Source organism: Hydra vulgaris, chromosome 01 (genome assembly GCF_038396675.1).
Source record: "Hydra vulgaris chromosome 01, alternate assembly HydraT2T_AEP".
Lineage (NCBI taxonomy): Eukaryota > Metazoa > Cnidaria > Hydrozoa > Anthoathecata > Hydridae > Hydra > Hydra vulgaris.
Window position 1 is genome coordinate 67,404,599 of NC_088920.1, and position 22,902 is coordinate 67,427,500.

At 28.6% G+C, this 22,902-nt stretch overlaps 2 protein-coding genes across 2 annotated transcripts in view; both read right to left on the bottom strand.

Moving 5' to 3' along the window:
* Positions 1–16,074: 16,074 nt before the first annotated feature.
* Positions 16,075–19,228, bottom strand: LOC136074655 (uncharacterized). Its single transcript, XM_065786994.1, has 4 exons — positions 19,081–19,228; positions 17,502–17,743; positions 17,155–17,330; positions 16,075–16,155 (listed from the first exon to the last, which is right to left on the bottom strand). The coding sequence occupies exons 1-4, from the start codon at positions 19,226–19,228 to the stop codon at positions 16,086–16,088; spliced, it is 636 nt and encodes a 211-aa protein (XP_065643066.1). The 3' UTR covers positions 16,075–16,085.
* Positions 19,229–22,170: 2,942 nt separating this feature from the next.
* Positions 22,171–22,902, bottom strand: part of LOC136074656 (uncharacterized) — a 1,208-nt gene continuing 476 nt past the window's right edge. The window contains exon 2 of the mRNA XM_065786995.1: positions 22,171–22,651. Within this exon, the coding sequence (XP_065643067.1) occupies positions 22,171–22,651 (481 nt within the window). The remainder of the gene's footprint in view (positions 22,652–22,902) is intronic.

Here is a 22,902-nt window from a genome sequence, read left to right on the forward strand (position 1 = left end):
ATTTATTTTGAAGATTTGGTATGAGCAAAAAGTAACAAACAACTAATAATAACTTTAAATACATCAATTATTATAAATTTGCTTAAAAACAATAAATTGCATTAAAATTATTTTTTAAAGTTAACAATATTTAAAGTGCTACATTAAAACTAAGTTGTTCATACCACATTTTGAAAATAAACTCTTTATATAGTCAAGGATAGTTTGAACCCCAAAAACTTCCAATTGTAAATGTTTAGTTTAAATTTTCCATTATTTAAGGAATTATTCAATGTAGTACCATCTAAGCTACACAATTGTGGAACTGTAAACATTAAATTAAAAAATTTCACTTATTTAATTAAGATATTGATAACAACTTTTAGTTGTTAATTTTAAAATACCATATAATTTGATTATAATAATTAAGATTAGTGCTAAAATATTTATGAACAGGACTTTGGCATTTCAAACAGATTTTGCAATCTACATAAATGTAAGCAAATATCTTTCATTAATTTACCTTAAAAAATTTTATCTTGTTCATATTTAAAAAAATGGGATGTATATTCTCTTATTTTTGTTAGTAAAATGTAGAAATATATGTGTGTGTGTGTCAATTTTATTTTAAGGCGGTCAGTTCGATCTAAATATAACATTATCTTTGATCTAAATATAATAAATATTATGCATTTTAAAGTCAAGCATGTACAATTAAAAAATACTGTAATATACAAATTTAGTTAATAATACAAATTTAGTTGGTAAAAAAAGAGTTAATTGTAAATTCTATTTTGGTGCTTACTATTGTTGGTTTTCAACGTAGGATTATTTGTAATGAAATAATTTTAAAGTTAGATTATTTTATTAATTATGATTAAAGAATTGATTATATATAACTGTTAGTATGTGATAAGAATAAATGTTCATGTACATACATATCTATTAAGTTTTTTTTTTGGAATTTTCCTACTTAGATTTTGTTAGTTTTTGCAGATGTGCCCAAGTTTCTAGGGTATGGAGTTAAAATACAAAGTTGTGTGTAATATTGTTTTTATACACTTATTAAACTTATGCTTAGTACATAGTCTAAAAAAAGATCGAAAAAAATAGTTATGAAAATATTAGGTGTGTGAATTAGTTGTGTTTATCTTGGAGATAAAATTGGATCAGCTTGTGAAGCAAAAGAGAAATCTGAGAAAAAAATTAGATGTGACTGGGACAAGTTTAGAGCATTATAGACATTTCTAAGAGCAAGAGATGCATTGCCGTTAAAGATAAGTAAAGCTATATTTTAAAGTAAAGTTGTTCACTACATGCATCCAGAGTGTTATGAAGTATTACAGTGTAACAATGGAAATGATATTCTGCATCTGAAATGAATAACAGAGATAATGGAATAATGATATTCTACATCTGAAATGAATAACAGAGATGATGGTCAGATAGATGTTTAATCTATAAAAGGTAAGATAAGAAGCTTTTAAAAATACTTTTTTTTAGATGAAAAAATGATTATTAGTGGTAAACGTATCTGAGAGGACATGTTGCGAAAGATTTTAGTATGGGCAATATAGAGCATATTGTTCAGTTTTAGTTATTTAGGTACATAAACTATAATAACAATAGTAACAGCAGTAATATAAATAATAATTAATAATAACAAAAACAATAGAGGTTTCTATATAAATATTAAGAAGATAAAAAAAAAAAAGAAAGTTAAAAGAAGTTAATAATGAAAAAAAAACTATAATAAATTTTTTTTTAATTTGTTTTAATTTGTTTTGTTTTAAATAAAGAAATGAAGATAAATTAGTTTGAAGTTTTAATTTTTTTAATTTATGCACAATGCACGCAAGACTTTGGTTTCATTCACTGATGCACTGATGTGTAATTAAAAACTTACAATATATCAAAGTGTTATAAGGAGGTACATTTAGCTTTCTATTTTCAATATTTTTAGTTTAATGTAAATGAATATATCAAGTTTCCGTAAAAAAGGTTGTAACAATTCAAAAGCTGGAGTTAATATTGTTTTTATCAGTAACGTCATTTCAATCAAATTTTAATAATTAAGATTTAACTGATTCTTTACTATAATTTTTAAAGTTCCTGCGGTATAAATTATGACTGTGTGGTCATAATTTATACCGCAAATAATTTGTCTAACTCGCAAAGTCAGAGTTTGACTGTATCAGATCCATGGTAAAATCACCAAGTAAAAAGGATCCACCACCAGAAGATTCAGTTGATGTGTGCTCAAAATTATAATTTTGAATTGTGTGGAAGGAGATTTTTTTTTTGACCTTGATACTGTAATTCCAGTAATGCTATACTCAAAACTATATAATGATAATATGTTCAGATCAAGTGCCTTTGTAAAGAGGATATGTTTAAATGGAAAAAGGACAGAGTTTATGATGAAAAGTTACGAGAACAAAATTTATTGATGTCATTATATTAGCAATCTACATCAAAATATTATATTATTAGTATTGTTGCAATTTATACCAATAAAATTTTTATTAAAGTTAATAATATACTTTTTATTTACATTATTATAAGAAACTTAAAAAATATATATTAAATATGTATTATTGCTATTATTATTACTAATAACTGTATTAAATGTAATATTTTCTGAAATTGTGTCATTGATAATCAAATTTGGTCTGTCAGTCACTACATGGCTCATTATCTTGTGTTTTCTTCGGAAAATCATATTGTTATTATTATTTATGTTTATTTCAAAACAAAAATTGAATATACAACAAAATATTTTTAATACACAAGTTTTTCTCCTATATAGTAAATACAGATATTTTATAGTAATAAATAGTAAATACCCTAGATTAACTACTTTACCTTAAGAAATACCAGAACACATATAAAATTACATGTAGACATCTATGATGTCTACATAAAATTACATGTAGATATCTATGATGTCTACATGTAAATATCTATGATATCTACATGTATATGATGTCTACATGTAAATATTTATGATGTCTACATGTAGATATTTATAATTTCTACATGTACATATCTGTGATGTCTACATGTAGATATCTATAGAGTCTACATGTAGATATCTATGATGTCTACATGTAATTTAGAGACAACTATAAACTAAAAAAGTTACCTTAGTTTACTTATGCACATGAAGTAGAATGTTTTTTTCAATAAATTGCTGAAAAAAGTAATGAATTCATGATTATTTTAGATAGATGCTGGCAAGCCATAATGGATTGCTTAGAACTTATCTAAAACATTTCAATCAAATAAACACTGCATTGAACTGATAAAATTATTTACTCTCCAAATAAATGTTGCCGTTCTATTTTGATGGCAATAGAATGTTCTAATCTAAAACATTTACTTTATAAATTGCACTAAATGTTTCATAAGCAAATAATTATCGATTTCGATTTAACTGCTTATCCGACCAGCTTTATCGTGAAATAAATTACACTGATGGTATAATAAAATAATTGCGCATGCGTGTATAATATTGCGCTCTGAGTAGATAATGGCTATGTTGAGCGCATTGCGCTCTAGGAAGACACTTCGAAAAAATAAATATTTTTTAATCGCGCCAGGTTCACTGTCAAACTTTAAAATATATAAAACTTAAAATTATATATAATCATATAAAAGAAATATATTTTTATGTAAAAGTTTTATTGCTAGTATTGTTTTTATAAATTTTTAAAAAGTGCTTCGCTCAGAACACTCTAAATAGAACTAGGTAACACCATAAAAAATTTCAGCTCATCAGCTTTGTCCAATCAAAAGTTATACTTGTTGAGAGACCACAAACATCGTAAAAAATTAAAGTCAAGAAAAACCTAATCAAAATATCAAAAAAATGAAAATAAAACATTGAAACTCTAAAAAACAAACTAAAATGCTCCACTAGCATATGTCTCTCCTTCCTCAAGTTCATTTTTATCATTAAAACTTTTTTTGATTACAAGAAGTTTTTCTCTTCATTGTTTTACTGAGCTGGTTGACTTTTTTCAAACTGCTTGACACGCTGAATATCAGATTTTCTTAAACCTGCTGTCGATTTTCTATGCCTAGTTTTTTAAAAACTGGAAGCAATCCTTGGCCACCATCATTGTATGCAATAACAGCAGATGCAACTGCAGTTTTAAAAACATCATTCCCAATGTATACTCTTTTTGGACACCGTGTTCATATCAAATTGTTCAAGGACTCATTGAAATTCTGTGTCTCACCGTGTAAACATTTTGTCAAATGTTCATCACTACCAAGACCTCTGTGAGAAAATATTGGAGCAATAACATCTGAAACAGCTTTATGAATATTAATTTTTTCTTTATATGTTTTTTCTCCCGTTATTATTATTTTTTTTATTTGCACCTAGAATCAGAGCTACGTGGACAGAATTGATGTCGGATTTCTAAATTTGGCTCAAATGTTGTATGATATAAAACTGCAGCAACAGCCTTTTTCTACCCATAAAAATTGCCGCTATTTTGTCGTATGGCCATTCAACATAGTTTTGAAGAGTGTTCATCACTTTATTAGTTAAACGACCTTTCCCTCAATGCTTTTACCATCCATCAACTTTTTACCCTTGTAATCGGCTTTAAGTTTACCAAGACGAATTCCAACACGCTTTTGGACATGTCCTATACATTCTCCTTTGGTCATAGTATAACTTGGATATGGATCTGATTTACAAATTTCATCAAAAGATTTTGTATCTCCATCTCCAATATAGAATGTGTATCTTAGGCAATGAAGACGTACAGATTGAGCAAATATTCTTTTCATTCCAACAACTTCCATATATCCAGCACTTCCAACATGATTTATTGAGCATACGTGAGTTTCTTTCCAGTCATTATATGCATCTATATTACCTTTTTTCAGTTCCCACATTTCACACTGTTTTTATTTTTTAGATAAAACTTCTGTGTCAATGCATTTTCCTTCTGAAATTAGTGTAACAACACCATTCAAGGAAGAGTATCCTCTTTTTTGCCAAGCACCATCACCACTAACTTTAGCATCAATAACAGCAGAGTCATCTACAATTTTATTATAATGTATTTGCTTGGTAGCTTCTTTCATTGACTCGGTAGCTGACTTTCATTGTGTTGTTTGCACATAAGCAATGTACAACTCACTATTAATTTCATTAATTGTTGTTTTGGCCATCGGTGGTAGCATATTCATGCAAGAACAAAATGTTTTTACTGCACTAAAACCTTGACCAATTTCTCTAAATGCAGCAATTGTTTATATATTTATTTCAAAACTCTTTCTCCCTTAATGGTAAGTGCAAATTCATAAACATTATATATAAATGCACCATCGCAGCTAAAAACCAACCCTACCAAGTTTATATTGGATTAACGGAAGGTGAATGGTATACCAGATGTAACAAAGACAAATCATCATTCCGTAATGTTAAATACATAAAGTCCACCTCCCTATCAAACTACGTCTGGGATTTGAAAAACAATTTTAACGAAACCTCTATATTAACATGGTCTATTCTAAAATTCTGAACCCCTAACTCAAATATTTCCGAAAGGTGCCCACTATCACTCTATGAAAAATTTGCTATTACATTGTATCCAAAACCTGAGGAACTCCTAAACAAAATGACCAAAATTATATCAAAGTGGCGCCACCAAAAGAAATTCTAATTAAAAAATTACAAAGCTCGCTACAAACTAACAACTAACAGTATCTATATTATTCTACCTCAAATATCTCTAGGCTAACTAATAAATTACTCACAGACATCTATTGTGTTATATTTCATTATGCTATTCATATTTTTATATCAATTTTTAGTTTGATATTGTTTTAATATATAAATAATGCACATTATTACATAAACGAATATTTTTAAACAACCACTAAACCTTTTACTATTTCACAACTATTAGCTGACTAAAAAACAAATTAGTAATTACATTAACCCAACTACAAAACAAATTTCGTCTTAAAACGATCTAAAATACAAATATAAGTCGTAATGTCCACTAAAGATATCGTAGCAAAATTAAATTTTACAACTTGCCTGACGATTAATATAACACATGAAACTCAGAACGGCAATATTAAATTATATTAGATTATTCTATAAACATTAGCATTTAACTATTATCCGGGACTGCGAGTAACAGTTACTAATATACTTTATATATACTTCATATATATATATATATATATATATATATATATATATATATATATATATATATATATATATATATATATATATATATATCTATGAAGTACATATATATATATATATATATATATGTATATATATTTATATATATATATATATAAATATATATATCTATGAAGTATATATATATATATATATATATGTATATGTATATATATATATATATATATATATGTATATATATATATATATATATATATATATATATATATATATATATATATATATATATATATGAAGTATATATAAAGTATATTAGTAACTGTTACTCGCAGTCCCAGATAATAGTTAAATGCTATATATATATATATATATATATGTATATATATATATATATATGTATATATATATATATATATATATATATATAAATATATATATATACTTACTCTGATACTACTTCTTCAGTAGTATCAGAGTAAGAAAAACACCAGAAATGAATCCTAATCTTTATCTCCAACTGGAGTTACATTATCTCCTTCTCCTTCAATCTTAAGAATCTTAGTTATAGTTTCTTTTCTTTCGTCTGTATTTTTGCTGCAAAACATGGCTTGTAAAATGGCTTTCGAATGTGCATACCACGCTGATCTCCTAATTATTGGCATAACAATATCTAAAACATTTTTGTTTTGTGTTCTAAGTAATCTAGTTGGTGCAAAACCTGTCTAGGTTCCTCTATCCAATTTGATTTCACTTTAATGTTAAACCAGTTAGGTATGTAAACACTAACAATAAAATTTACATTCGTTTGTAAATTTTCTAAGTTTTCACCAGTAAGCCCATGATTTGACACCTAAATTCTTCAAAATTGAAGTGCTGTTATTAGCCATCTACTGTGACAGACTGTTATGATTTCCAGCATTGCTAACCTTTTAGGCAGAATTCCAGTCTTTATTGCTTTGCAAATTTGATGGGCATAACTTTGATCAGTCCTTAAATCCTTAATTATCTCCCAATTGAAATATATTAAAGGAGAACCAAGATTTATTGCAGTGAAGTTTGAATCGATTTCAATTTCAGTTGCCATTTACTATAAGAAATTTATCATAAGACCATTACTTATAAGAAAGTGTTGCGCCATCTAAATTTTCTATTAATACCTTAACCCTAATTCACCAGTGTGTAGAACACAAATAATCCAAACTAACCTTCTGTTTAATTTTTTTTCTAGCCATTACATGACACCACATACCCAACTTGTATTTACATTTGTGCTATCTCCTCCAATAACCATAAGATTTTAAATCTGATTCTTACTTTTTAGCCAGTCAACCAAGTGATTTGCAATAACTTCTACTTTTTTTTTACCAGCTGTCACATCTGGAACGAAATGAAAAAAATAGTCAACCCCAGGGTTTTTTACAAGAGTAATGTTTATTTTTAACAAGGCTAGGAAAATTTTTTTCATTCACCTCAATAAACATTTTTGAAGCATCAACTCTCCCATCAAAGAAAAAGGTATGTAACTGGTTTTTTTTCTAGCTCTACCTCAATCTGATAGTCTAATTCTTTTGCTAATTTTTTTTGAGTACTTTTGATTTTGTTATGATCTATAATAAGACGGAAATCACTCTCGCTTACAAGTTTTGCATCTATCAAGTAGCTGTGGCTATTTCAGCTGCTTCTCTTAAACTTGTTTGATGTCTCATGCTCATAGCGATATTTTTGATTTTTATAGTATTATACATTGAAAATGTTTGATTCAGGGAAGATTTACAGGTAGTTGGGCTATCTACTTGGATTATATTCTGCCCACTAACATCTTGAAATGCAATAGAGGAGATATTTTCGTAAACTGTTTTAACAGTTTCTTGACGTACATATTCCTAACAAGTTCATATTCCTAACAAGTACATATTCCTCACAAGTTCTTTTTATTTTTAATCAGTATCTAAACAAAAATATATGCAACTTTTATTGTGTCTTTAAACATTAATCAACAACTTATTTAACTCCCCACCTACTCAATTTCAAAATATTCTACCATTATTGGGTATTTTTTTTATATAATTATAAACAAACATCTCTTTATATTAATTTTAAATCAAGATAATTTAGTCTAAATTTTACTCTAAATTTTCTAAATTTTCTAATTTTTAGATGTGGATATATATATATATATATATATATATATATATATATATTTTACATATATCTATATATATACATATATATATATATATATATATATATATATATATATATATATATATATATATATATATATATATATATATATATATATATATATATATATATATGTTACATATATCTACATGTAAATTTTCTTGATTTAAGAATAAAATAAAGAGATGTTTGTTTATAACTATATAATTTAGATGTTTTTTTGTAACTATAAAATTTAGATGTAAATAGATGTAAAATTTAGATCTAAATTTTATCTGCAGTCTATTCAAATATAATGATCACATAGATTTACTTAATAAGACATACACATAAATAATCACATAGATTGCAGTCTGCTCACGTGAACATATGTTATATGTGATCATTAACATTATCATTGAACATTTAATTTGATCACCTTTAAATTATATTATAATGGTTTTTATAACGAACAGCATTGCTTTAATCGTTTCTCAGTGATGGAATATGAAAAGAAAATAATGAGAGATTATTTTATGTTTTATACAATTAAGTAATTGTTGCTATGGCTATTTCTAAATAAATGCACACCCAAACACTGCTGCAGTTTCAAACCAGGCTTCAAATTTAGGTATTAGGCACATTTTATCTACAGATGCATGAAAAATTAAAGAACATGAAATTTTGAGCTCAGTGCATTATTGTAGCTTAGAAGAAAAAAAGTTATGGAAAAAAATACTGAAGGTTTGAATTGCTTTTTAAGTTTGATTATAAGATAAACAATTGTTTATAATCATTAAACAATAACTTTTATTTAAACAGTTAGCATATTGGCTTACTAGTTAAAAAGTAATATCATGTATATGTTAATAGTAGAGCTAAATAGAGCAAGTTTTCATTTGCACTGATTTATACTAAAAATTAAAGCATACACAATTATGGTTGCAGTTTTATTATTCAATTTGGATTATTTTAATGAAATGAATCAAAAAGTATATTTTAAGAATAAAGATTATCTCTATTAAGGAATACCCTTCATTGTATACTTATCCAGTATTTTCGAATGTGAGCAAGAAATATTAACAGGTATGTTGTTTGGACCACAAGCTGTAGAAGTGTCTAAGCAGGAAATCACTTTAGATGCATAAGCTGAAGTGATAAGAATGTAAAGCAACGGATCAACTTGTTTGTTGGCTGTTAAAACGTGACTAGTCAAATCAAAAGACGAGATGTTAATGAAATGTTCGTAGCAAACAATTCAGTTTTGTCTTTAGGCAATGTAACAAAATCTGAACAATGCAAGAGAGGTGGAATAACAGATTTGACCTTATGTTGACACTGTTAAAGATTCTCAAGAAGTATCGAGACCATAATTTCTGAGATGAAATACGAGATTGTGACCTGAAAGTTGCGGATTTTGGCATTAGACAAAAGTTTTTTACAATTGTTTCTAGCAGTGGTAAGCAAACGTCTGTTTTCTGGAGAATTGTTTTGCTGACAGATATGAAAGTAATGGTTACAATTAAAAATTGCAGCAGCACTTTAGAAAAATACAAAAAGAGTCCCAGTCAGCTTTAAGGTAGTTGTAGGATGTACGATGATAAGGGGATTCTGATAATGAAGAAGAATGAGATATTAGTTTTAGAAAGATCAAACTGGGATCAGAAGAACCTAAGGGTGAATGTGGAGAAACTGAACACTAACTAGGATCAGAAAACAAGACATAAGTTAAGTTGAGAAGGTAAATGATTCGGATTGTCTAGAAAACAAGTTGGAAAGTTAACTATTTGTGTTAGAGATTGAGAAAGGCTAAATTTTTGGCCCTTAACGCCTGCCGAGTTACTGACCCTAGAGCCAAGCCATTCAGTGTGATGAGCATTAAAGTCACAAACAACAATAATATTTGCTGACGGATAAAGAGATATGGCTTGTTTGATTTGAAAAGAGTGCAGTCCTGAGATGATGGAGATTGATATAAAACAAAAATCTTTGGTGTTTGGTGAATCTTTAACAGTATTTATAATAAGGGCAAATCTGTTATTCCACCTCTCGTGCATAATTCAGATTTTAGTATTATACAAATACTACAATGGGCGCTTCTCTTAAGAGCTAGCGTCTCTTGTGCCATATACTAAAATTTATTCTTGTGTTACCCGTCATTCAATTAAGTCTCATCCTTTCGCTGTGGCTGTTCCTAAGTGCTCAAAAAATTCTTATTCGTCTAGTTTTTCCCTCGAGTATCAATTCTTTAGAATTAAATCCCTTCCTCATGTTTTCCTGATTCATATAATTTGCAGTTTTTTAAATCATTATCTTGCTATTCATCTTTTTCCTTCCAGTAACTTCTAACTTTAATAGTGGTTGCTTGCAGCCTTGTTGGAAGTAAATATGTTTTTTTTTAAATCTTTTAATAACTAGTTGCTACAAACCATGTTTTACTTGAATTAATAAATTTAATTCATTAAAATTTTTGTAGAATATGAAAATATGTAGAATTACATATATTACATAGATACATTAGCTAATATATCTATGTCATAAAAATATTACCTAATATAGCTATGTAATGGAGTTATGTAATGGAGTTATGTAATAAAGCTATGTAATGGAGTATGTAATGTATATAAATAAGTCAGTGGTTAAATATAATTTATATATTTTTTTAGTTCTGTTTACTATGTTATATATATTTGTCACATTTTGTTTATCAAATAAGAGATATTTACCAAGCTTGGTCATTCCTTTAAAATTAACTTTTTTTAAACTAAAAAGAAAATTCTTCAACATATTCTGAAATTAAATTAAAAAAATTATTTTGCAAAAATTATACAAAATACCAACAAAGTCATTGTTGCTTTTCTTTCTCGCGAAAATATATTTTTTAAAAACATCTCAGCCCACATTCAAAATTAAGCTTAAGTCGTTGATCTTTTTGTTTCGATTAAGTAAATAATAGTATATTTTTATTCAAAAAAAAAATATCATCTTAAATAAACAATGCTAAACTTCATGGGTGGAAACAGGGATAGGGCTTGTTGACAACGCAGATACTTTAGAGATATTTCAGAGACTTTTGTCACTGTATCATGTATAAAATACAGAAGAAAAAAATAAAACAAATTTAAACTTTTTTTGAATTCGTTAAACTCTTATATATGGATTATATCTCGAACGTAATAATTTATCTAAGCATTTAAGGGTAAATATATCCTAAACAATGTATTACAACCAAATTATGACAAAATGTGCCTGCTAATATTTAAGATGGAATTCTCTAAAATTCTAACGCACTTAAGTTAAACTTACTAAAGTTCAGCTTCAGATAAAATCGACTTTTTAAACTCTTTTCGAAAAAAGCTTTCAATTGCAAATGTATAAGTATTTGCTAATATAAACTACATGCAAATATACTATAAACTACATGCACATGTATGGATACGTCATTAAAAAATCTCTTGAACTTATTTTTACATTACGTTTATTCATGTGAGTTTGCTACAGCCATTTTCTCTGATTTATCCCTTATTTCTTTAAAATTTAACCCAAATTTACCTGATGTTATTGCACAAATCTGAATTCATTGACATGGCAGACGACAACTGTATTGCATACGACACAGTTTGTTTACGTTTCAAACGTAAACAGGCCTAGTTTCAAACAAGCACAAAACAACCAAAAAACTAATTTATTGGTAATTATCAATAGAAATTATTGATGATAGATTTCTTTTCCCCATTTCTTTTTTTTTTGGTACAGTTTTCTTCTACCCCAGGCAAAGCCGGGGAGATCTTTGCAACCGTTTGACAACCAAAATTGATAGCCCCGTTTTGTCTTTGGACCGGGGTGGCTGCGGCGCCACACCATGAAATCATTCCACGACGATTCTAAAATAAAGAAAGTTTGCCATCATTCTATGCTATTAGATCTATCAGATGAAAACCTAAACAAAGCTGTTAATTTATTTGTGAATACCCGCAATTCCAATTTAAATAGCAGTTGAAAAAAGGTTAATCGAATTATAAGCACTTTTAAAATATGCCAGGGTTAACCCAGAGTTGCCACACAAAAATTTTCGTTAAAAAAGAGGACATTGGAGGATTTTAAAGCAGATTTTGCATAAAATATAGTGGATTTATTTCACAAAAATCAAAAATTTTAAATGAAAATAGAGGATATTAGATGATCTATCGTAAAAAGTCGACACTACAACCATTTCTAAATTTCATCGGTTTTGAAAACTTATCTAATTTTTAGATAAAAAGTCAATACTTTAAGGAAAAATAATAATTTCAGAATGAATGAAGGAATAAAAAAATAATTTCAAGTCTGATGCATTACTTTGATTTATAGTCAGAACATTAAATACTTAACAAAACTTAAACACAAAAAACTACAAAGTTTACCTTTGACGACTTTATTAGCTTTTTCAGTTGCTTTACAGGAGGAGGAGGGGCATTGTTCTTTGTCACCTGAATAATTCAGATAAAAATAAATTAAGCTCTGACCTTACCTATAATTGACCTTAAAACTGTTAAAGTCAATCAAAATTGTATTATACTTACCTTGAACATCTTTAATATCTTTTCGATTAACTATAACAATCAAAGAATGTTGTAATGTTACATATTTTTTTTGTTTAATGTTACATATTTTTTTTAAAAGTACATTATACCAATAATTACAATGTAATGTCTTTGAAAAATGAGGAAACTTCATTTAGCAAATTTTAATAAAGATACACAATATAAACTCAATTGGTAAACTTCTACATAAAACAATACCCAAGAGGGAGGCTTGTTTCTCTAAAAAAAAGTTGTAAACAATTAAATAAATAATCTAAAACACGTCACTTTTAAAGGGCTTTATAAATATATAAAATCAAAGATAAAATTCAATAAAAAATAATTAAAAATGCAATAAAAAATAATTACCCAATTCAAAAATCTTATCCTCCAAAAATTTATAGAAAAATTATCATTAATTAATTTATTATTATTATTATTAAAAATTTATTATTATTATTAAAAATTATTATTATTCAAGATTGAGTGGCAACCGTGTTATAACAACGAATACCTAAATCTTGTCTTTCTTTCACTAAATCACACACAAACACACACACACACACACAGATATATATAATGAATATATATCATAAAATAAAAAATAATTGTTAGGTTTGTCTGGTAATTGAATTTCTTAGACAACATTGTTCATGTATTAATAAATAAAATTTAAAAAATATAACATTACATAGTTTAATTCTTTCTTCCAGTTCCACTAAAAGATGTAATTAAAATTTGATTGAAGACCCATTTGCAAAAATAACAAAAAGAACAATTACAAATATTTAATTTTTACCCAGTTTCAGTTCTTTGTTTTCTAAAAACAATTAATTATTTAACAGATATTTTACAACAAATAAAATATGTTATAAATAAAATTATTAATTTTATAATTATAAACATTTATCATCATTTACCAACTTCTTTTTTTATTGTATCCAAATCTAAAAACGAAAAAGAAAAAAAATATATATATAATATATTTGTTTTTATCCAAAATTTACTATGGAATGAAATAAAAAGGAAAAAACTTTATATATTATAAAATATAAACAAGTAAATATGTTAAAGATAGCGGTGGTCAAAAAATATTTCGTATATTTTTTTATTGGGAATTCACCCCAAAATGTGTTCTATGCAAAAGCAATGTAAATAGAAAAATAATATACGTAAAGAAATCTTTTACCAGTATCTTTTTTTCTTGTTACAAAATCTAGGGTAGATAAAAATTAGTATATTTGTATCTACCCTAATTTTTAAAATGGTATTAAAACCATTCAGAATTATTTTCAATATTATTCTTTCAATTGGCTCTGGCAATCACGACAAATCCAAATTTCATCTTCCGTTTCATAGGGACTTAGTGGGATTTTTTCACAATCACGATGAAACCATTTTCTACAAGCACAACATTGTGCCATTTGCCTTTTAATAAAATAATAAAATATATGATTAAGTAATAAATTCAATAAACTTCTGACAACATTTAAAAAATTGTAAATTGTGATTTAACATATTAAATATATATATATATAATATATTTATTTTTATGTATATAAAAATGTTAGCAACTTAACTCAATAATTGTGAAAATATACCTGTTAAATATGTCTTACTCTCCAGGTACCCAAAACATGCGACATGAGCAATGCAAAGAAATACGAATAGTCTTAGCAGCACATTTTCTGAAAGAACTAGGGTTTTTAGTCACTGGGAATATCTCCAACCGATTGTTTAAAATACATTTTAGGAGATGGCTTCTCATTTCACTTTGCTCAAACATCAGATTTGTTGATGGTATACTTTTAGTTTCAAGAATCTGACGAGCCCAGGCAATAGCATAAATTCCACAATCCACACCATTTTTTTGTTGCTGAATTGGCAAAACTTTAAAAGTAAAATTTTTTTCTTGACAATGTAAAAGGGAGCCTTTTCGTGTGCAAGCTGATTGAACCATGGAAAAGGCTGTCAAATATATATATTTCCCCTGGTTTACAATCATATGTGGTCACACATATTTAGTGAAGATTTCCATCATGAAGAATTTGGATAAATGGAGTGCTTGGATATATATGAAAAGATAAAACTTGTCCTTTAATAGGATCTTGCAGACCAACATCAATATTTAACTGAATTGACATTAGTAGCTGACAAAAATGAATCACCTTATCATTAAGCGTCTGCTCTTTCGATTTGTCATGTTGTTCTTTATTCCCAATCAAAGAAGATTTCAGGTATTTAATATGCTGAAAGGCGCTATGATGGTCGTTAGTGGCATCACATTCCTCTTTTAACATTTCATTGGTATGATTGGTTGCAATTTCTTCAATTTGAATGGGACTTGAAACTGTCAAGTCATTTAGAACTGTAAAGATTTCACAATCTTCACCTATGGAGTGGCTTGTATTTACTTCAGAAATGCAAGATTCATTTTTATCGATAAAACTTAAACGTGAGGCTGCTTAATGCAAGTCATACTTTTTGCCAACTCGTTTAGGCATTTTTCTTTTGCGTCTTAATGGTAGCTCACAAAGTCTTGGCAAATTTGATTGAGACTTGTGCCAAATATCAGGCATATTTTCTGGACGTAATAAAGTCCCTTGTTCCGCTGGCAGACTATTTACTGAGTTTGTTTTAAGTTGGTAAAACCCATCAAATAAATTATCAACAGCTTTTTGACAGCTGCATAAACAAGTTAACTGTCTGATTTCATTTAAAAGCTCGCTACATTTTTCAGATGAGTGATGATTAATTTGTACTTCAGAATTTAGCTCAGTATAACCAAGGGCATTATTATCTTTCATGAACTGAACACTACTATCTCTTTGCACACTAGACTCGATTGCCAGATCTTGCAGTGGTGTTGCATGAGTTAAAAGATTATTTTGCAACAAAATGTTACTGGAATGAGTAAATTCTTGAGCTGAAGCAGCAAGTGCATTTTCCTCAGTAAACAAATCTAATGTGAAATAGGGTGAGTTAGCGTACGATGTACCAAATGCAGACCAAGAGAGATTTTCTTTAAGAAAAATCCCAAAGAAATGTTTGCATGGATATGCAGAATTGAACCAACTAGGACAAGAACAAGTTGGCAAAATTACATTCTGTTTAAGAAGTAATACCTTGCAGGTTAACACCTTGTAACTTATCTATTAATCTCATGCAATGTTTGACTGAAGGCTTAGGACGATCAATTAAATATTCAGGTATGTTTTTTTGTATTTTTTGTATGATGTAGGCGCCATTCTGTTTTTATCACAATAGCTAAATGTAACATTAATTATTACAATGTGATATAAAAAAATACTTTTTCTAAAATAAATAAACTGTTATATATTGTAGGTAAGAATAAACATGTTTTAGACATTTAATTCAAATTTTGCTATTTGTAACTGTTGCAGTTTTTAGCGATATTACTTATTATCTAGCAGGGATATGATATATTCAAATTTATTTTATCCAATATACATATTTTTTAAATTTACCCAGTTACCTTTTTAGAACTTTTATTTACATACAAAAGTTTACACTTTTCTTTATTCCACTTTGTTTAAAATTAAACTGTTAATCGACATGTAGGCAAATCTCTATGCGCTTAACCTTGTAAAATAAGGCCTGCTATTGCACTTTTATTCAATCATTTTTTAGTCTGTATGAACCCTGCACTATAATTCATATAGTTTAGTTTATAATTAATGCACTATAAACTATAGTATATAATTAATGCATAATATTTATAGTATAATGCATAATAATTTATATTATTAATGCATAATAATAGTATAATTAATTAAAATAGTTTATAATTAATGCACTATAAACCATTTTTACAAAATAAAAATAACAAATTCTATGCATATGCTTGAGTTGTAGTAGAGCTTAAAAATTACACAATAGCTAAGGTAGAAATATTTACAAATTTTTCAGAAATAATTTTCAGGATTATAGTCTGCAAAACGGTAGATTTGGCGTTTTTTTATTTGGTAGTTTTTATTTTGTAAGGCAGTCGGCAATTCTTATGGATAAACCCCACATTTTATTCGTAGCATCTAATTTGTAGCCATTTTATTCGTAGCATCTAATTCGTAGCATTCATAGCCCTGTATGTAAAATGTAACTTAAATTCTAACTTTCTTAGCTGCTTTGTCACTAAATATATTATTTATTAGCATCAGCTAACCTGTCATATTTGTATATATCGTATAGCAAACTAACCTGTCATATAGCAACAACAAACTAACCTGTATCATATAGCAAACTAACCTGTCATATTTGTGAGAGAGGAATTCTTCAATGCAAATGGTTAGCATAGATGTTATTGAAGAATTTTTTCTTTTTTCTAGGAAACTGTATTTGAAAGATTGGTTCTGTCTTTCAATGCCATTGTTGGTATTAACACTCAACAAGAGACGATCTTGCCGGTAGGCAAACACCCATCTCTGAAATAAAAAATTGGTTACTAGCTATTAAATTGTTTTTTTTTCAATAATTAAAAGAAAATAAATGTATATAATATCTTAGTGATTATTACATAGTTAGTAAGATGCATTAAGCAATCTCTATAATGCAGACAAAATAATTTTAAAATTCTCAATCAAATTAAAACTAACCTTTTGAATACACAACCAAGTGTTTTTCAAATATTCTGATAATTTTGGGTTACTTTTCCACTCGTGTAACTCTTCTAACTCATGAACCTCTTTTTGGCAAATTTTTTTGGTTTTTGCATATGCTATAGCATGAGGTTTCTCCTTAACTCTATCTTTCACCAAGCAACATTCATTCACAGAATTAGAAAGCCACCGTTCCCAAGCTTGTTCACGATGAAAATCACAAATGTGTACCTGACGTCCTAGCAAATGAATCATTTATTAATCTTCAAAATTTTAACATTATTATTTCCATCAAATATGAAATAAAATTGGACATTCGATCTTTATTAGAATTTAAGTCATTATAATAATCACTGCTGGTACATATAAAAAAAAAGGATTAGAAAAAATTATACCTGGGAAAACAGATTTAAGTGAATTTATTTCTTCGTTGCTGTAATCCGTAAAAAAATAAGGCGGTTGAAATGAGGGATTCCATTCTTTAATGCACATCATCGCTTCTGTAATTGCATCAGTTGTTTCATTTTCACAAAAAAAAAATAGCAACAATTTGATAACACAGGCCTGCAATGGTTTTCCTCTTTAAAATCTGAGTAACGTTTTTTATAGTTTCTGATGTGCTGATTACGAGAAAGATAATAAAAAAAATCCATCACGTCAGGATTTTTTGATATGGAATATTTAAGATTTTGCTTTAAAAAGTTTAAGCGCCTACCTTTTGAAATGTCTAAAACGTTATCCATCACGTCAGGATTTTTTGATATGGAATATTTAAGACTTTGCTTTAAAATGTTTAAGCGCCTACCTTTTGAAATGTCTAAAACGTTATTAGTTTACTTCAGCTCAATTTTTATTTCATATAATTAGTGTAAGGGAACATACAAATTAACGCCAATTAGTAATTTTTTAATGACTACATAATAAGTATTAGTAATTCGCATTAAACATGTCAAAAACGGGTCATTTTGGCTTAATTTAGTAATGAGCTCATTATTACATAATGATTTGGTAATATTAACTAATTGTTGTGAATATTATTAGAAAAGGGTGCAATTAAGATAAACCAAAGGATTTTTGTATAAGTACCCGCACTGATTTAGAAATTTAACAGTATAAGTGCGCATCTTGCAACATAAACTTTAAAATGGCATCGCGAAGTTGTTTAAACTCTCCTAATTGTTTCTGTTATATTTGCGGGAAATTTATGGTGATAAAACAACGAAACAGTATTACAGACTTTGTAAAAAATATTTATAAAAGTTATTTTGGACTCGTTTTAAGTAACTAAGACAAAACTTGGGCACCTCATAAAATTTGTACGACTTGTTTATTAGAACTTCGCAAGTGGTCAAAAGGACAGAAAAATAGCTTCAAAATCGTTTCGCCTGTGCTATGGAGAGAGCCTAACGACCATGTTAAAGATTGCTACTTTTGTTGTTGTGACATAACTGGATAAAATTCAAAAAATAAAAGGGACATAAACTATCCAAACGTGTCATCAGTTACGCCTGCATTATTTGGCGATTCAAAAATGGTGCAGCCCCCGGTTCCAGTTCTACAAATTGAAAATTCTGACTGTGATATAGAGGAAGAGGATGTACACCAATCTGATCCTGAATTTCATGGAGATTCTGACGCTTGTCAGCTCTTTTTACAGTCACATTTAAACGACTTGACAAGAGATTTGAATCTTCCCAAAGATGCAGCGTAACTCCTCGGATCATGATTAAAAGAAAGAAATATGCTGGCACCTGGTACTTCATTCTCATGGTACCGTCACAGATAAAATGATTTTCTTCCATTCTTCGCTGAAGATGAAGATTTAGTGTTCTGTAAAGATATTCCAGGCTTGACGAAAATGTACGACATTGAATATGATCCTAACGAGTGGAGATTGTTTATTGACTCCTCAAAAAGAAGTTTGAAAGCAGTTCTTCTGCATAATGGGAATACATATGCCTCGTTACCTGTTGCACATTCTGTCCATTTAAAGGAATGTTATGAAAATTTGAAAAAGCTTTTGACTAATATAGCTTATGAGCAACACGGTTGGATGTTGTGTGGAGATTTGAAAATCATAAGCATGCTACTAGGCCAACAAGGTGGTTATTCAAAATATCCGTGCTTTCTTTGCGAGTGGGATATCCGGGATAAACAACATCATTGAACCAAAAAGGAATAGACTCCAAGAACTGAACTAACCCCAGGATTCAAAAACGTACTTAAACAGAGTTTGGTTCCCAGAGAAAAAGTTTTACTGCCACCATTGCACATCAAATCGGGTATAATGAAGCAATTTGTGAAGGCTTTAAGTGAAGAGGGGGAAGGCTTCAAATATCTGCATTCAGTTTTTCTATCTTTATCAGAAGCTAAGATAAAAGAAGGAATTTTCGTCGGCCCTGATATTAGGAAATTAATGTCGGATGAAAAGTTTGATGAAAAACTTAACGATATCAAGTTGCAAGCATGGCAGTCATTTAAGGAAGTGGTGACAAAATTTTCGGGGAACAATAAAAGCTCCGACTATAAAGAAATAGTGGCCAAAATGATTTCCAATTTGGGTGTAATGGGTTGTAATATGAGCATTAAACTTCATTTCTTAAATTCTCATATTGATTACTTCCCAGAAAATCTAGGAGCCGTTAGCGAAGAACAAGGCGAAAGATTTCACCAAGATTTGAAAGACCTTGAAGTCCGGTTTCAAGGAAGATGGAATACCAACATGATAGCGGGCTATTGTTGGTTATTGAAGCGCGACGATCCAAACCGGAAATTTAAGCGAAAATCGCACAACCGAAGCTTCCAGGAGAAAAGGACCAGGTTCCACAAATGAAATTGAAATGTTATTTAGACTAGTGTTAAGTTGTTATTATATTTTAGTAGTTTTTTAAGTTAAAAATAATGTTCTGTGTTAAATATATATTTTTTTTATGTGAAATCTTCTGTTTTTTTGCTATTTTCTATCTGTGACTTTTTTGAAAAATCTGGAGGTGATAGAGAAAAACTAAGTACATATTCGTAATCAGCGCACCAAAATACCCTAGAATCAGCTATCAAATTCCAGAGAGGAAGTTATGACTCTCATTTTGCAGGCCTCTGTAATCAACGTTCGTTTTAACAACAATAAAAAAAAGAGGAAGAGCATATCGAGTTGTACGATATGTTGCATCCAGAAAGGCAAGCTCGTTCCCATATCGAGACAATAGAGAGCTTACGATATGAGAACGGCAACAGCAACGAAGACTTCAAAGGTCTGGGACGAGCGGTTGTATCTTTATGTTGCCGTTTTGAAATAAAATAACTTGCGACTTTCCGTTACAAAAAATCAACATTGTTTTACGGAAAATTTCTAAATTAAAAATGGCTCCTTTAAGAAATGTTAGAAATAACTTATTACTTGCATTAGAGTCAAATATAATAGATAGCGAGGAATTCTTATTACTGTACAATTTAAATGTCTCTAAGAATCCTGATTTACCTTTTTGGAGTTATAGGCAGTTTTGTTTAGAAAGCATGTCCGACGACGAATGCAAAAGCGAATTTAGATTTATTAAGGAGTGATATATATCGTTTAGTCAACGTACTTCAACTACCTTAAGAGTTTGTATGTTATAACGGATTGAAAGTTACTGCAATAGAGGCACTGCATTTTTTTAAAACGGTTTTCATACCCTTGTAGATTGCTAGACATGATACCTCGTTTTGGACGACCTGTTCCACAGTTAAGCATGATTTCAAATCAAGTTATGAACTTTCTTTATGATCGCTGGATTCATCTACTTACAACATTTAATCAAAACTGGCTTTCTCCAAATAACCTTGAGATTTTTGCTGATGCTATCCATCGCAAAGGGGCTCCTCTCGCAAACTGCTGGGGATTTATAGATGGCACTGTTAGGCCAATAACTAGACCTGGAAAAAACCAAAGAGTATTATACAATGGACATAAAAAGATACATAGTCTAAAATTTCAATCTTTTGTTGCTCCAAATGGACTTATAACTAACTTATTTGGACCAGTTGAAGGAAAAAAACATGACAGTGGTATGTTAGCGGATTCTAATTTATTAAACTTATTAGGACAACACTCATTTGATACTGCAGGTAACCCTTTATGTATTTATGGTGATCCTGCATATCCTCTTAGGGTGCATTTACAAACAGGATTTAAAGGTGGAGTGTTAACCCCACAACAGAAAATTTGGAACAAAAAAATGAGTGAAGTCAGAGTATCAGTTGAATGGTTGTTTGGAGATATTTTGAATTATTTTAAATTTTTAGATTTTAGAAAAAACTTAAAAATTGGTCTAAATGCTGTGGGGAAAATGTACATAGTTTGCGCTTTACTAAATAATGGTCGAAGTTGTTTATATGGTTCACAGACATCTAATTATTTTGATATTATTCCACCTACCCTTGAAGAATACTTTGTATAAAAATAAAACTACAATAATATACAAATAAATGTCATTTATTTCCTGGAAAGTTGTTTTATTATTTCAACCATTGACGCTTGCTGCTGCGATTGTTGTTGCACCATTTCCTGCATCATTGTTTGTTGCTGTTGAAACAGCTTCAACATATCACAATGATTCTGAAGACTTTGCTTTTTTAATTCAAGCTCTTCCTTTTTAATAACCGCATCTCTTTCTCCTTTCTCTCGTAACTATATAATAGTTTCTGAACCATTATTTCTTGTACGCTTGGATGCTTTTCCTTTGTTTCTTTCATTAGTTTCAGATAAAGTTTCCATACTACGCTTTCGCATTTCTGCAGCTTTACTGTGATCGTCAACTTCTTTTAATTTTTTGGCATCACTTTGCGATGTGTGTGCTTCATCTGCTTCTTTGAATCTATCGATTATATCTGCAACAGCTATATCAACCTCTGATTCTATGACATCAATTCCAGATGCCTTTTCTTCATCTCTGGTTTTTTTTTTATGGTTTTCAATTAAAACATTTAAACGATCTCTTACAGCTCGTGACTTAACTTTAAAAAATGGTTGACTTGTAGAATTAAGAACACTCGCAATCTTTTCCCAACTTTTCCCTCTTTCTATGGACCCTTTTTTGAACTGGTTTGGTTCATGTAACAAAATTTCACGAAGAAAAAACACATCATGATCCCCTGTCCATCTCATTGAACTAAGAAACAAAAAACTTAGTAAACTTGAATTTTTTGGCAGCAAAATATATACAGTAACTAATAATAAAATGATAAGTTAACAGAATAAAAAACAATAAGAACACAATTATCAACAACCCATATGAACATTACATAATATAAGAACATGTATATATATATATATATATATATATATATATATATATATATATATATATATATATATATATATATATATATATAATATATGTATAATATAATGTATATGTAG

What these genes read in the sequence shown, in the direction of transcription:
- LOC136074655 (XM_065786994.1), bottom strand. Translation starts at nt 19,228, where the DNA reads ATGATCCGAGGAGTTACGCTGCATCTTTGGGAAGATTCAAATCTCTTG. An exon ending in TCCTCTTCCTCTATATCACA is followed by an intron (nt 17,744 to 19,080) that starts GTCAGAATTTTC and finishes TTCATTTGCTAG; the next exon opens with GACGTCAGGTACACATTTGT. An exon ending in CTTGGTTGTGTATTCAAAAG is followed by an intron (nt 17,331 to 17,501) that starts GTTAGTTTTAAT and finishes TTTTTATTTCAG; the next exon opens with AGATGGGTGTTTGCCTACCG.